This window comes from Ursus arctos, unplaced genomic scaffold, assembly GCF_023065955.2.
Source record: "Ursus arctos isolate Adak ecotype North America unplaced genomic scaffold, UrsArc2.0 scaffold_14, whole genome shotgun sequence".
Lineage (NCBI taxonomy): Eukaryota > Metazoa > Chordata > Mammalia > Carnivora > Ursidae > Ursus > Ursus arctos.
Genome location: NW_026622808.1, coordinates 10,874,675 through 10,889,903, shown reverse-complemented (window position 1 = coordinate 10,889,903; position 15,229 = coordinate 10,874,675). Strand labels below are relative to the sequence as shown.

The 15,229-nt window shown below is 54.4% G+C and overlaps 1 protein-coding gene across 1 annotated transcript; it reads left to right on the top strand.

The window, feature by feature from the left end:
• The first annotated feature begins 10,248 nt into the window (after positions 1-10,248).
• Positions 10,249-11,682, top strand: LOC113271076 (uncharacterized). The gene is made up of 2 exons (XM_026520764.4): positions 10,249-11,135; positions 11,230-11,682. The coding sequence occupies exon 1, from the start codon at positions 10,264-10,266 to the stop codon at positions 10,630-10,632; it is 369 nt and encodes a 122-aa protein (XP_026376549.1). The 5' UTR covers positions 10,249-10,263; the 3' UTR covers positions 10,633-11,135; positions 11,230-11,682.
• The last annotated feature ends 3,547 nt before the right edge of the window (positions 11,683-15,229 follow it).

Genomic DNA, 15,229 nt, shown 5'->3' with positions numbered 1-15,229 from the left:
TATATGTTAATTAATTGAATTTAAATAAAATAAAATTTTAAAAAATACAGAAAAAAAGATCCCACTTCTAGGGGGTCCCTAGGAGTCAGATTCATACAGAAAGAAAGTAGATGGGGAGCCAGGGGCTGGGGGAGGAGGGGGCTCAGTGTTTTGTGGGGACAGAGTTCCAGTTTGGGAACGGGGGAAAGTTCTGTGGATGGGTGGTTGGGACGGTTGCCCGACCAAGTGAATATACTTAATGCCCCTGAACTGGTGGTGAAAAGTGGTTAAGATGGTCAATTTCATGTTATGTGTATTTTAATACAATAAAAATGAATAAATAAATTTAAAAAATGCAAGAGTAAGGGGGTTGAACATCCTTCCAATGGGACAGTGGGTTCTCAGGGTGCTGGCAGCCAGGACCATAAAGCCAGTGCCGGTTCTCACCTTAGAGACGTGAAGGCACGTGTTCATATAAAGATCTGTACGCGGACACGCATAGAGGCTTAATCTGTAATAGCCAAAAACTGGAAACAACGCAGGTAGTACCAGGTGACAAACATATAGTGGTACATTGGGATGATGGGACCCGACGCAGCGAAAAGAGCGAACTCTCAACACACCCGGCAACGTAGGTGGGTCTCCAAATAATGGCGCTGGGTGAAAAAAGCCAGACAAAACAGAGCAGGACCGTGGGACCTCGTTCACTAAAATCTAAAACATGCAAACGAATCTACAGTAAGACAAAGATGAGCGGTTGCCTGAGGGTGTGGTGGGAGGAAGGGTTCTGAACGGGCGCAAGAAAATTTGGAAAGAATTCTTGAGACGGCTTTGGTGCAAAAAGGTGGTTTTAGTAAAGCACGGGGTCAGGACCCGGGGGCAGAAAAAGCAGCACCGGGGTCAGGAGGAGTGGCCCATTCTATCCTTTCAAGTTGGGAGGTGGTTGGGGGTAGAGTAAGCCTGCCAGGTATTTTGGAAACAAGGTTTCCAGGACCCTGAGGGGGCTGGCTATTGTCGGGAAAAGGTCATTTATTACGATCTAATAAACCCTGGGTCTTGAGACCCTGCAGATGTCCATCGGTGGCCAGATGCTGGGGGTGATCGCCAACACGCATCTCCGGGGAGTAGAGATAAAGGAAGTTCCCAAAGGAATTTTTATATGTTAAAGGAGACGTACAGGGTCCTGGGGGTCGGGCTAGGATTGCCTTTTGCCCTTAGCAAAGTGTCAATATCAAGGCGGCTGAGTCCCCAGAGGAAGGTCACTCTGCCTGTTTCAAGGACTCATCAGTGGGCGTAGATAGTAAGGAAATTTAACGATTGTTCTGCTTTCATTTCCCACGTCAATAGGTGTGCTCATTGCTGATGGTGGGTTTGTGGGTATAGACACAGGGCAAAACCACAAGTCCACACCATGAGTGTGTATAGTTGATTGCACGTGAGGTGAACTTCCGCACCGCCGTAGAATGCTAGACAGCCAGCACGCAGGGGGGCCGCCCTGTCCCTGCACGTTTCCAGCGATGAGACGTTCACTGCCTCGGAGCAGCTCTTCCCACCTCTGGGCAGCTTTGACGGGGACCCTTGTGCTGCCGGCGAGCTCGGTCCTCTCTTTGTGCGGGTGACGGTTTTGAACCACAGTGACAATGATACCTTTGACAGGCTCAGCAGAGCACTGCGGCCCCCACAGAGTGGTGACTAACACGCATGCTCGGCGGTCGGACCGGGCATCAGTAGACAGAATTGTTGGTCTACGAGACCGAGAGAGAGAGAGAGAGAGAGAGAGAGAGAGAGAGAGGACAGCTCCATGGTGCTGGAGGTCTTTGTCCTCTCGTTGGGGGGATCACACGGCCCAACTGCCCCGGGCTCAAGTAGCCCGGCCCTTCTGATGAGTCTCCCACCGAGCTTCTCATGCAGCCATGCTCTCCCTTAGCTCTAGCTGGGCGCTCTCCCAGTTATTAGGGCTTAAACGCTGACAAAATGTATTTTGCCCGAGACACGAAAAATCGAGAAGGGCTCGGATCTTAGCTGGAGAGAAGCAGAAGCTGGATCCTTTGATGACCTAGCCTTAGACGTCACGTACCATCTCTCGCACCACGTTCTAACGATCGCAGCAACCACACTCACACACGCGCGCGCACACACACACACACACACACACACACGCAAGCCCAAATTCCAGGGGAGGGAACCAGACCCCACCTCTCCATTCGCGACAGCTGAAGGAGAGCACACGTACATGGGAGGGGTACGGGTGGGTTCAGCCGTCTCTGGAAAATAACAAGGCATCACATCCTCGGAGCACATTAAACACCCTTTGCCCTCAGAGTTGCCCGGCTCACGATCAGGGCTGCCATCATCCCAACCTAGAAGAGAGGGCCTGCCCGTTACTGGCTCCCTCCCCAGCTTCCTTGGTTCTCAGAAGGCACGTGGGACCCTTTGCCATTTTGCAGATCATAGGCACTGGAAACACTGCTGATTCTTTCGATCTGGGGGTAGGTCTGCAAACGGTAATAGGCCACAGTGACGAAGCGGGGACCCATCCCACGAGGGTCTCTGTGAGCCGGGGAACCAGGCCCCGGCTAAGCACAGGGCAGGTTCCTCTGCTCGTATCAACGTTCCCACTAATAAGAAGCCTCCGCTGGTCCCAGGGCAGGAGCCGTCATGTCACATTTGCCGCCAGCCCACGCTGGTCCGGCCTTTGTGGCTCGCCTTTGAACGGAGCAGCCGCTAGGGAAGGTAACGTCCTCCTTAGGTTGAGGGTGCCGGGGGTGAGAAGTGCGGGGCGGCCGGATCCTTCTCAGCACAGGTGGAAAATCGGGGGTTCTCCAGAATCGCTGTGTGCAGTGAATCCATCCGAGATGATTTTCTTCTCTCCTTAAAGTAAGCTACTTAGAGACGTCCGTGTGACCGCGGTCAAGGAACTCATTCAAGGCTCCTGGATTTAACGCTCCTGTTGGGACAGGTGCTGCTGGGCTGGTAAGGCCTGGGCTGACCTCGGTGGCTTTTCTGGAAGAATGACTCCCTCAGGGCCCTTCTAGAAGGCAGGCAATACTCGCCCCGATGATGAGAGCAGGACGGACTTAAGCTTGAAGCCATGCACTTATTCTAATCCAGGCGCTAATCTTGGAACTGGGGAAGGGAGGCGGTCCCCTGGAGCCTGTGATCCCCTGTACTGTGGTGGGCTGTCTGAATGTCAGGGGCAAGTGAGCCCCAGCAAGGTGGGGAACTTGGAGGGAGAGCAGGGGAGGAGGAAGACTGCCCGGATGGGAGCATGACTCGAGGGTCCTTGATGGAAGAGACTGGTGTTCGTCAGGAGTCCTGGCTCTGTCCCTGGTTTCCTAGCAACTGGTGCTGAGCAAGTGGTTGCTAGGCAACGTGGGGCCATCCAGACAGTTGGGGGAGGTCCTCAGTCTGCGTGGGCCGGGATCCGAACACCCATCCCGGGGCATTGTGAGCCCTGAGAGCGGCCCCTTGGTTCATTACTTAGATTTTCTCATCTATTAACGGCTTCGGTTGGTCAGAGAATAATAGAACGATGGTACGCGATGTCTGGAAAAAGGAGAAAGCCCCATGATCTCACCATCCAAACAACACAAAAAGGACCGTCTTTACCTTCCCAGTTCCAGCCTTTCTCGGCAGGAATACGTTTTCATCTCGTTGCCATCCTGGCACATGGGGGTTCAAATCTTGCCTTTCCGACTTTGAGTTAGGTCGTCCACGAGGACTTGCCAAGAGTCTTCAGAATCCTTCTGTGTGAAGACTGCGCAGGGTTCCCTCCGGTGGGCACGCCGTCATTGAGTTCCCTTTCTCCCCGCCTTGTTCCAACACCGAGTTTGCTTCCAACAATTTTTTCCCGTGCTGAGCAATACTGCAATAGACATCTTTTTACAGAGAACTTTTCTTTATTCTTAGATCCTTGTCTCTCAATCAATAGTAAGGGGCGAGAGGGTCCTATCAGAGGCGTGAATACCCGCATGACTTTCCAGGTCTTATTCCGTCGCGCTCCTCACAGGTTCTCAGCACTGACGATGTTCAAATGCACCGATCTCCCCTCACCTGCCACCGTACTATTCATGCCTTTGCTTCTTAATGGGGAGACGGCCCGGGAAGAAAGGGTTGGCCCAAAGTCGCAGAGCCAGCACTAATAGTTCCAGGCATCAACACAGCTGGCTGTCACCAGCGTGACTGAGTTCAGGAATGTCCTGTGCACCTCCTGAGTCACTACCAGCTGCGCTTGACCTGTCCACCGGCTACAGAGCAATTCCTACGTCTCCCAAACACTTTGAGAGCGTGTTTGCGTTGACGATCTACCGTGCGTGGACCGGAAAGGCACAGACGTACTTGGACGGGCACCCGGGTGGCTCAGTCGGTGAAGCGGTGAAGCGTCTGCCTCCGGCTCAGGTCCTGATCCCAGGGTCCTGGAATCGAGCCCCACATCCGGCTCTCTGATTAGAGGAGTCGGCTTCTCCCTCTGCCCCGCTCATGCTCTCTCTCTGTCTCTCTCAAATAAATGAAGCTTCAAAAAAAGAAAGAAAAGAAAAAGAAAAGCACTTGGAAAATCCTGGTCCGAAGGAGAGGATCTTTGCGGGGGGCTGGGCAAGGGATCGTCGGCACAACAGCCGGGCCCTGGAGCTGTCTTGGCCATCTCAGAAATCCTCAGGATAACCCGGCACACAGCAGAAGTGTTTCTGAGCGGGGTTTGGAGCCAGGGCCCCACGTCCCACACGGTGCTTGGGTTGGTGGCGCTCGTGGTCATTCACAAGCAATGAAAGGAAGGGACTCGGGCTCTGGCCGGGAAGCCCATCGGCTCCGTCCTCCCTTCCCGGCCAGGCCTGAGCAGGGGCCTGGGGGTTCAGACTCATCCACATGCCTGCTGGCCGGGTGGTCCCCACACAAAGGCTCTGGGGAGCTGCTGGGAGCACAGGGCTCAAGAAGAGACTCGGACCTGCTTGTTGAAAGAGTCTTGGTCGTGACCTACCCCTCGGGGCTGTTAGGGAAGCTGACAGCTCAGAGTTCAGAGTCCTGTCTAGGGTGAGAAAGCCCAGCAACGTGGAAAGTTAGTAACGCACACGGGCTCCCACGGCTGATGGTAAAGGGCCAGTCAGGGTGTGTGTAGGGCCAGCGTCATGGGTCACTCGCACATGCCCCCTCCCACTTAAGGCTTCGTGCTTGGGGTCACTGGCCTGAAATCCTTAGTAATTTTGTCTTTGGCTTTGTGTTTTGGGAGTGAACTACATGGGACAACGGAGCTGGGGGGGGACTGCAGGCTGGGGGAGCAGGGAGGCTTAGAGCCTCAGCTCACGTGGGGTCCTACATCCCCTAGACAGGTTCTCGGCCACCTGCTCCCCTGGCCCCCCCCAGCCTGTTCCCTGTTCTCCCCCCACCTCTCATTCCTCCCATCCTGTGCTTCCCCCAACCCCCCTCTCCCCACCACCCCACGCTCCCCCCCACCCTGCGCTCCCCCAACCCCACATTCCCCCATCCACAGGCCCCCACCCTGTGTGCTCCCCACACCGCACTCCCTTCACCCCAGGCTCTCCCCCTCCCAGTGCACTCTCCATCCCTTGCACCCCCCACCCTGAGCACCCCCCACCCCCTGCCTCCCGAACTCCCTCCTAGCCCGCACTCCCCTCTACCCTCTACTTCCTCCAACCCTACAGTCCCCCTACTCAGTGCTCCCTCCATCCCAGTTCCCCACCCCAGGCACCATCCACTCCACACTCCTTCCACCCTGGGCACCCCCCCCCACCCAGTGCTCCCTCCACCCTGCACATCCCCCCACCCCACACCCAGCCCACCCGCACCGCCTCCACTATACTCTCCCCCACCCTGCATTCCCCCCACCCGGCACTCCCTCCCACCCCACGCACCCCTCTACTTGCACTCCCCCCCAACACACAGAGTCAACCACCAAAGCTCGTTCCTCACTGGGTGTGAGCAGTGAGCTCGAAGTGGTCTTTGGGAATTTTGCCTCTTGCTTTGTGTGCAGATTCTAAAGGACAACAGTCCTGTCTGGCTAAAGGGGAGACCAGGATGTGGCCCCAGAAAGGCCGGCAGGACCTGGTGTGGGAGGTGAGTGGGAGGCAGACCCTGGACAAGTTCCTTCACCCCTCGAGCCTCAGTTTCCCCACTTCTAGACGAGAAAATACTGGTGCATGACTCATAGGGTCATAAAAACCAAGCACACCATGTCTGCAGAAAGGCCCAGAGCAGTTCCTAGTGCACGGTACGGGCGGGCAGTCCTTATGGTTACTGTTCCTATCAGCGCTATTAGTATGGGGACCTGTGTCCTGGGACTCCCCATGGGGCGGGAGCATCCCCAGCATCGCCATATGACCTTTGACGGGACAGACTCAGATCCCTGACCTTTGACGGGACAGACCCAGATCCCTGATTCTTGTATCCTTTTTCTGCAAGCAGATCCCCCTAAATGGATGAAGGAGACCTACCACCTCAGCCCGGGAGCAGAGACTGTCGGGAGAGGCGGGCTCTCACCTGGGAGAGGGGAGGGTGCTCTGGGCCCTTCCCCGAAGCAGGAGGGAAGGGCAGCTTTTGTCCATTTGGGTCCTTTGGTGGATTTTGGATCAGGGCCCCTGGCTCCTGAGGGTTTTCCTGGAACACTCTGGCACCAAGCAGAGAGTGAGGCTGCAGCTTGGAACCTTCTGGTATCTGCCGTTTCGGGGTTCCCTGGCCTGGGACAGACGTAGCTCTCTCATTGCAAGCTGAGCCCACCCAGTTGGCCGAGCTCTGTCAACTCAGAGGTAGAGCCCCCAGGAATCCCCCTGGCTGGGACCAGACTTGTTTGGCACTGTGGGCATTTCTGTTCGGGTGGACCAGGTGGGAAATGGCAAGGCGTCCTAGGAGGACCTTGTCTTTGTGGTTCAGCCTCACACCTTCTTAATAAGCAATGAACCCCTGCACTTCCAGCACCTCCACGCCTCACTGACCCCTGCCCCTCCCCGTCCCCGGAAGTCCTTGCGTGGCCACCGCCCCAAGCCTCCCTCCTGCTCCTGAGCCTTCCCTCGACCACCACCTACTCCACTGCTCCGGCCATTACCCAAATTCCAAGCATCCTCACCTGACTTGCTGATTTTGGTCATGTCTGTACAGTTCAATTACTTAATTTTCTTTTTTTTTTAAAGATTTTATTTTTAAGTCATCTCTACACCCAACATGGGGCTCAAACGCACAACCCCAAGATCAAGAGTCGCTGTTCCACCGACTGAGGCAGCCGGGTGCCCCATGTGATTTTTTTCTTTAACTATAACTCAGTTACAGTTGAAAATGTTTAGACTTGTGCTAAACAGTAATATCTGTGAAATCTTACAGTTGGCGTACTGGTTTTATTTCTCTCTAACACACAACCGTCAAATGTTGGTGGGCCTCCGGGTGCTCTGCGAAGCCTCAGCTCTTCCCACCCTGCTGGGCCATCTTATCTACACCTGCGGCTTCACCCATCACCTGCACGCCAGTAATCCCCAAATCTGGATTGCTAGCTTAGACCTTGCACACGAGGATGCCTTTGGCAAAGGGACATTCTCCCCCATATCTCCCATACGGACCGCAGAGCCAACCCAGCCGCTGGGTAACTCATCATCGTCCTCCAGACCTACTGGGGAAAGTTTAGCTCCCCCTCCCTCGTCCCCACCCCTCCCATCAGTTATCAGCAAAGTCCTAATTTAGCTCCAAAATGTCTTTTGGCTCTGTCCTCTTGTCTTCATCTCCTCTGCCACTTCCATCTCCTTTTACCCCTAACCTGGTGTAATGCAATGGCGTCCTCATCGGTCCCTCTGCCATCAGCCTCTCCATCTGGTGTCTGGCCTCCATCCTATGGCCAGAGGGAGCTTTCCAAAATGCCACCTGGCTTAAATCTTCCAATGGATTTCTAGTGCTTTTAGATAAAGTCTAAACTCCTTTCTGGCTACATATCCAGCCGATCTCCATCTCACCCACTACATTCAAACACCACTCCTCGCAGATACCGTGCCGCGAACGGCGTAGTGGGTAAAAGCGTGAGCCCCAGAATCCTAGCTCTGCAATGTACTAGCCATATACCCATAGTCTGTTTCTCCGTAGCAGCACGCAAAAAATGGTCACTAATTCTGCCCCTCACTTTGCAATGTGGCTTCGCACAGACTTTGAATCTGGATTTGGCTGTGTGATTTGCTTTGGCCAGTGGGACAACAAATACAATACGAGCAGAGACTGGAACGGTCCTTGTGCTCTGCAGGGTTCCCTGTTTCTGTGCTTGGAACCCTGAGACCACCAGGTGCGTGCATTAGCTCAAGCTAGCCCACCGGAGAACTAGGTCACCTGACCGACGGCTTGCCCACCTCCGGACACAGGCGTGAGGTCATCCTGGATCACCCAGCCTCAGCTGACCCGCCAGACAAATGACAAAACCCAGGAGAGATCAGGTGAATCAACTCAAACCAGAAGAACCACCCAACAAACCCGCAGAATGGAGAATAAAATCCGCGGTTTTTGTTTTGTTTTGTTTTGCCCATCTGGTATCTGAGAAATGATAACCCAATGTGGTTTTGGGTTTTGGAGTTTTTTTAACAATGGTCTTACTCACACGTCATGAGAGTCATCCACGTTAAGTGGACACATCCATGAATTTTAGAAAAATTAAAGTTTAGCTGCACAAGCATCACCACCACCGGGGTTGAGAACATGTCTATCCCTGTAAAAAGCTGCCCCGAGCCTCTCTGCAGTTCCTGGCCTCCCCGCCTCCCTCTTCAGCCCTGGCATTCACGCATCTGCTTTCCGTCTCTCTAAATAAATGTGTCTCTTCTGGACATTTCCCGTAAGTGGGATCCAACAATCTGCGGTCGTGTGCACCTGGCTTTTCTCCACTTAATGGAGAGGTTCATCATGACACAGCTCACTTCTTTTTATTGTGAAATATTATCCCATTGCACGAATAAGCCACATTTTGGTTACCCGTTTATCATTTGATGAACATCTGCATCGTTTCCAGTTTGGCGATATCACCAAAAACGCCGCTATGGACATTCACGGACGAGTCCCTGAGTCCCTGGTTCCGTATGAAAGCCTGTCTTCATTTCCCGCACGTAGGCGCCTGGGAGTGGAATTCCTGGTACGGAAGGTGTATGTTTAACATTTTATGAAACTGCCAAACTGTTTTTCCAAAGACATTTCCAGCCGCAGGGGTGGAGGCTTGCTCCTTCTCCACCTGCTAGCGGATCAGAAGCTCCCTGAGCTGGGTGGGGGTGGTAGGCTCGAGATGGGAGTCCGCTGGGCCAACCACCATTCATCCCTTGCCTTACTCATTCAGCAAACACAATCTGAACACCTGCCACTGTGTGGGAGGCTCTGGCCCTGCAAGAGACCCCTGGCAACACCAGGAGATGGAGAGAGAAGGAGAGCACCCTGGAGACATTGTTTCTGCACCCTGGTCCTGGTCCCCCCACCCCACCCTGGTGCCTTTCCCTTACAGGAGGCCATGAGTTCCTTGATGACAGTCTGAGCTGGGCCTTCCAGCATACCCCTCCAATTCCCTGGGACCCCAAAAGTCCTAGTGGCTATTCTCCCCACATTCCACAGGGGAACCTTGCCAGCCTTGGAACCTAGGTGTCCAGAAGCTTGGGGCAGTGCCAGTGGAGGGAAGAGAAGGGCCTGGGGGATGCCCGGAGGGGCCTGGGGGGGCGTGCCTACTCAAAAGTCAGCCGCCCACAGGGCTAGGATCCTGGGTTTGGGGCGAGGAACAGAAGGGAAAGCCCCGATAGCAGCAGATAGAGACGTAGTGTTAGGGAGAGGGGAAGGAGGAAGAAAGGAAAAGCACCATCTATCTATCTCTGGGCCTTGGGATAGTGGGAGCCTTTGTTTTGTTCCTGTTCTTGTCTATGGGGCTTTCTAACTTTCAAGGTTTCTACAAAGATTGCGTATTTGTTTTTTCATGTATTAAATTTTAGATTTAAAAAACAAAAACAGAAAGACTGGTAATAAGTATTTCTTTTTAAAAGGCAAATACATCGGGGAAGGTCCGCGCGCAGCCACATCGCAGCTCCTCTGGCGCGGAGCCCCCTCCTCGAGCCCCGGGGTCCGGGCTCGCAGCTCACACCCCTGCCCCCGAGCCCCGCGCCGGGTTGCCATGGGAACAGGCCGGGGGCCGGAGCGCGGGGCTCGGGCGCGGGCGGGGCGCGGGGAGGAGCGGGGGGAGGTGCGCGGCCGAGCAGTGCCCGCCCCTCCGCGGGCAGAGTCGTAGCGCAGCCCGGCCACCGCCCACTGCGCTCCGGCCGGCGAACCCCGAGCTCCTCGCCCATGGCGGCCCCGCTCTTCCCGCGCCAGCCCTGGGCCCCCGCGCCCACCCGCTCGGACCCCGCCGACGACTCCGGGGGCCTGTTCGACGAGCCCCCCCCGGAAGAAGAGCTCCCCGCGGCCCGTGCGCCCAGGGCGGCGGCCGCCGCGGGCAGGAGGGCCGGTCGGCGCGCCGGCGGGAGGGCGCAGGGGGCCCGCGCCGGGCAGCCCCCCAAGGCCGCGGCACGCCCCCCGCCCGAGGAGGAGGCGCCCCCCCGGGACGAGGGCTGCTACCTCGACCATTTCCCGCACCTCTCCATTTTTATCTACGCGGCCATCGCCTTCTCCATCACCTCCTGCATCTTCACCTACATCCACCTGCAGCTGGCCTGAGCCGCCGGGGCCGGGGGCGCGGGGCCGGGGGCGCGGGAAGGGAAACCACGGCTCTGCGTGGCGTGGGCGGGAGACCCTTCATCTAGCTTCTTTTGTCCTGTGCTTGTCACTACCTTTGCGTCCCTGCGTATCTGGAGGCACGTCCGGAGCAGCGGCCACTATTGATAGAAGGCTCTGTTTGCCCCTGAGGCTGGGGGAGGGGGCGGACATCCCTTGGCGTTTAGAGGAGCGGGGTGCGGCTCACGATTGGGATGATGTCCCTGGACCCTACACTTCATGAGGTGGGAGCACGCGCAGCGAGCCCAACCTTCGGTTGCTTAAGAGACGGGCTTCCGGAGAGGGCCCCGCGGGGAGCGGGGGTCTGCGCCATGGCCCTGGCGGGCCGCAGCCCTGTGATGCTGCACTGTCCCCCGGAGCACCAGCCGGGACCCAACCCCTCCCCCCCCCCCTCCCGAGCTGGCGGACCTGAGCGCCCCGCGGACGCCGCCGGAGCGCAGGACACGGTGAGTGGCGATCTCCCGGGTGGCGCGCCGCCGCGTCCCCCCCCCCCCCCCCAGGGGCTTGAGCTGACGCGAACTGTGCGTTTTTCCTGCCTAGGCTTTGCTGCAGCTACCGGGCCGGCCGAGACCCACAGCTGGAGGCCACGCTGTTGTCGCGCCCTGGACGGCATGGGACCCGCGGCTGCAGACCTCCTAGGACGAGGGACCCTCGCTCGCGCGCTGCGCGGGATGAGACTCGGGAGCCCGGGGCTGGGGTCCGCGGGAGGGCTCTCTCTCTCCGTCTTTGGCGGCTTCATGCTGGCCCTGAGCGCTTCCGCAGCAATGGGACCCTAGACGAGGGCGTGGTGTGTCTGTCATTGGCAAGAATTCCTGCTGGAAAACCGTTGGGGTTGTCATTTCAGACCCAAAAGGCCTAACACCAAAACCCACCTTGCGGGCTGCTCACCCCCCTACCATCTCTTTTTACTCTTGAGTGTTAAATGTCATCAACCCAGTGCTGTACTATGTTACCTGGAAATGTCTATCTTACCTCTGATGAAATAAATCCCTTTTTCAGTCTCCTGTGTACTGAGTTCTCGCTAATTCAGAGCCATGCAGTGGGGCTGCCAAGCTTCCCAGTCTGCTCTGTTTCACCCCATAATCCTCAGAGCATCCCTACCGTCCCTCCCAAACAGGTGTGTCCCGTGATGAGCCTTCCCAGGGGCAGCCTCTCCCTACACTGAAGAGCCGCCCAGGCCTCTCTATGGCATCTTTTTCCATATCCGGTTCCCAGCAAATGCGAGCGTCCTGTTCTGTCCCCTCACGGCAGGTCTGTGACTGTCCCCTGTGGCTTCACCGGCTGCCCCTCAGATATAGTCCCTGCCTGCTTCCATTATCAAGACACTTCTGCCCCAATATGGTCCCCATACTAAACTCTAGAATCTGGCCCCCCATTCGCCCAGCTTGTGTCTTTATAAACTCAGCATATGCCAATATCAGAGCCTTGTCACTTCCCAGGTCTGTGTTCCCACGATCCTGCATCACCGCAGGGCTTAGCCGACTGCCCCTCTGCCTTTCATCTCAGTGCTACCGATACGATGCCCACTGTTCCCCGATGTCAGCCTGTGTTTACACCCACGGTTTACTACAATAACACCCCCTGATAATTAGTGGCACTCTTCCCCGAAATTAAGTCTCCAAGGAACCCGTAATAGGTACCTCTCACTGGTTTTCCAGCCTTCGGTCTTGGCTATTGGATCTCCTACTGACTTTGAATATTGACTAACCACTGAGTCCCAATACATAGCTCCGTGTTCTCCAAACAGTCCCATTCTTTCCCATTCACACATCCCCCAGAACAGTCCTTCAGGGACTACTCAGGATATGATCCCCCAATATTCTCCCCTCCACTAATCTCCAGAGAGTAGGTTCTCCCCTCCATTTCCAGGGTCCCCTGTTCCTCAACATATGCGCCCACTTTCTATCCCAAATTCCACTATCTGGCTCCTGTGACTATATTACAATTAGATCCTCTTGCCTCTACAATCTGAACATAGACTCCAATATTCTCCTAAATGTCCAATCCCATGTGATCTCCTTATTTCAGAATTCATTGTGTGGTTCCCCCCAAAACAATGATTATCACTGCCTCTCCAATATGGCGCTCCAGCCTTCCCCAACATTCTCAGCTTCGCTGCCGTCCTCAGTATTAAGCTGCCCCCATCCCCAGAATGAATTGCTTTCTTCCCATACACCCATATTCTCCCCTATTAGCCCGTACTTTTCCCCATACCCTGAAATTTCCCATATCTCCTTGAAATTCCTGATTCCACTGGGCTCCAGTGGGAGCTTGGCCTATATTTTCTAACCAATATTAAAATTCTGCTATTCTCCCACCACCCATGTGTACTTTCAGCATTCCTTTGTGCCTGTCCTGGCCAATTTTCCTCTTACATAGTTCAAATATCCCACGATATTTGGTCCCATATCCCCTCCACCGCCCACCTAATTTCACAGTTACTGCTTCCCTGTATGGAGCTCTCAATTGTCCTCCAACTTTTCGGCTTCCAAAATATCCAGCCTCTCCATTCGAATACTAATGGACTGTCTTTCCAGGGTCCAACCATAAAAACAAATGGGCTCATGTTGGGGGTCCTTTTGCCACGTTGCTTAAGTATCTTATCCCAGAGAGTGTCTCACTGACCTGGCTAGGGTCACATGCCCACCTTTGGCCAGAAGGCGAAAGAGAGAATTTGATACGGTGTCCCACGAAGGTAGGATGCAATGGGAAAGGAGGTTTCCCAAAGGAAAACTGAACTCGCCACGACCATGGAGGGTGGGTGGGCAAAAATAACAGGACATCCAGTAAAGTGACTCTCAGCAGACCACAAATGATGGCAGGAGAGACGACCGTTTTGGGCAACTTGTCCTCTTACACATTGAGCTGTCAGGGGTGGGGAGGTATACGGAGGCCGTGAAGCGAACAGTGGTTTCTGGATACCATGGGACAGTAGGAAGTTTATGTTGGGGGACGCGGTTGGAATTGAGCTGTGTGGACAGTGGAACCTCAAGTTGGGAGGAATAAATGGATCAGTTTGTTAAGTGTTTCATATTTGCTTGGGTATCTAGCCCTGGAGATAGTCATTAGCAAGACGTAACAACCCTTTCCTTCACGGAGCCCGCTGTGTTAATAATGGAACTGGCGCTGCAACAGGCTGCATCCTATATGGCTTAAAGGTTCTCAACCCCGTTGGGAGTTTCTTTAATTTCCCCCATTTTGCAGATGAGGAAACTGACATGGGGAAGTGATTTGACCTTGGTCGCAAGATCAGTGAAGGAGCCAGATGAATGCAGGTATAGTTTCTGGAGTGTGCACGCCCATTATTCTTACCAACGTCGTCGAGATAGAGTTCACATGGCACAGAACTAATGCATCGAGCATATTCACAGAGTGGCATGTCCATCACCATAATCAATACTAGGATATCTCATTACCCTGAAAGGAAACCCTCCGCCCCTTACCCGGCTCCCTCCAACCCCACCCCCACTCCTAGGCAACCACTAATTGGATTTCCTGGTTTGCACATTTCCTATAAAAGGAATCGTACAGTGTGTGGTCCTGTGTGACTGGCTCCTTTCACTTAGCACGACGTTTTCGAGGCTCGTCCCTGCTGCCGCGTGCAGTCGTGCTTCATTTCTTTGCTAAGCGATAGTCCCTGTACGGATACACCGCGTTTTATGGTTCCCTCCGTTAGTTGCACTCGTTTGGGTTGTTTCCGCTTTTTGGTTACTAGGACGAATGCTGCTGTAAACATTCACGTACAATGCTGTGTGTGTGGACTCGTGTTTTCATTTCTCTAAGAGTGGGATTGCTGACTCATGGGGTAGAAACCGCTAGACTGTTTCCCAAAGTGGCTGCGCCATTTTCCATTCTCACCAGAACTGTAGGAGGGTTCCAAGTTCTCCACCTCGTTGACAAAACTTATCTTGTTCTTTTTTTAACTCATAGCCTTAGTGTGTATGCAGTGGAATCTCTTGTGGCTTTGATTTGCATTTCCCTGATGGCAAGGACATCAAGCATCTTTTCCTTCCCTTACCAGCCGAGGGTCTACCTTTGAAAAAACATCTATTTAGAGCCTCTACCCATTTTTTAAATCAGGCCATTTGAAAAATATGCAAAGAAAAGGTGGGGGGGTGACCGACTGGATCAGTCAGTGGAGCATGGGACTCTTGATCTCGGGGCCATGAGTTTGAGCCCCATGTAGGGTGTAGAGATTAAAAACCATGCAAAAAAAAAAAAAATCAAATACGGGCACCTGGGTAGCACAGTCGTTAAACATCTGCCTTCGGCTCAGGGCGTGATCCCGGCGTTCTGGGATCGAGCCCCACATCGGGCTCCTCCGCTAGGAGCCTGCTTCTTCCTCTCCCACTCCCCCTGCTTGTGTTCCCTCTCTCGCTGGCTGTCTATCTCTGTCAAATACATAAATAAAAAATCTTAAAAAAAATCAAATACATAAAATTGGACCATTTGTCTTGAATTCTATGAGTTCTTTATGTATTCTGAATAAAGTCCATTATCAGATATTATTTGCAGAACGTCTCTCCCGTTCTATAGTTTG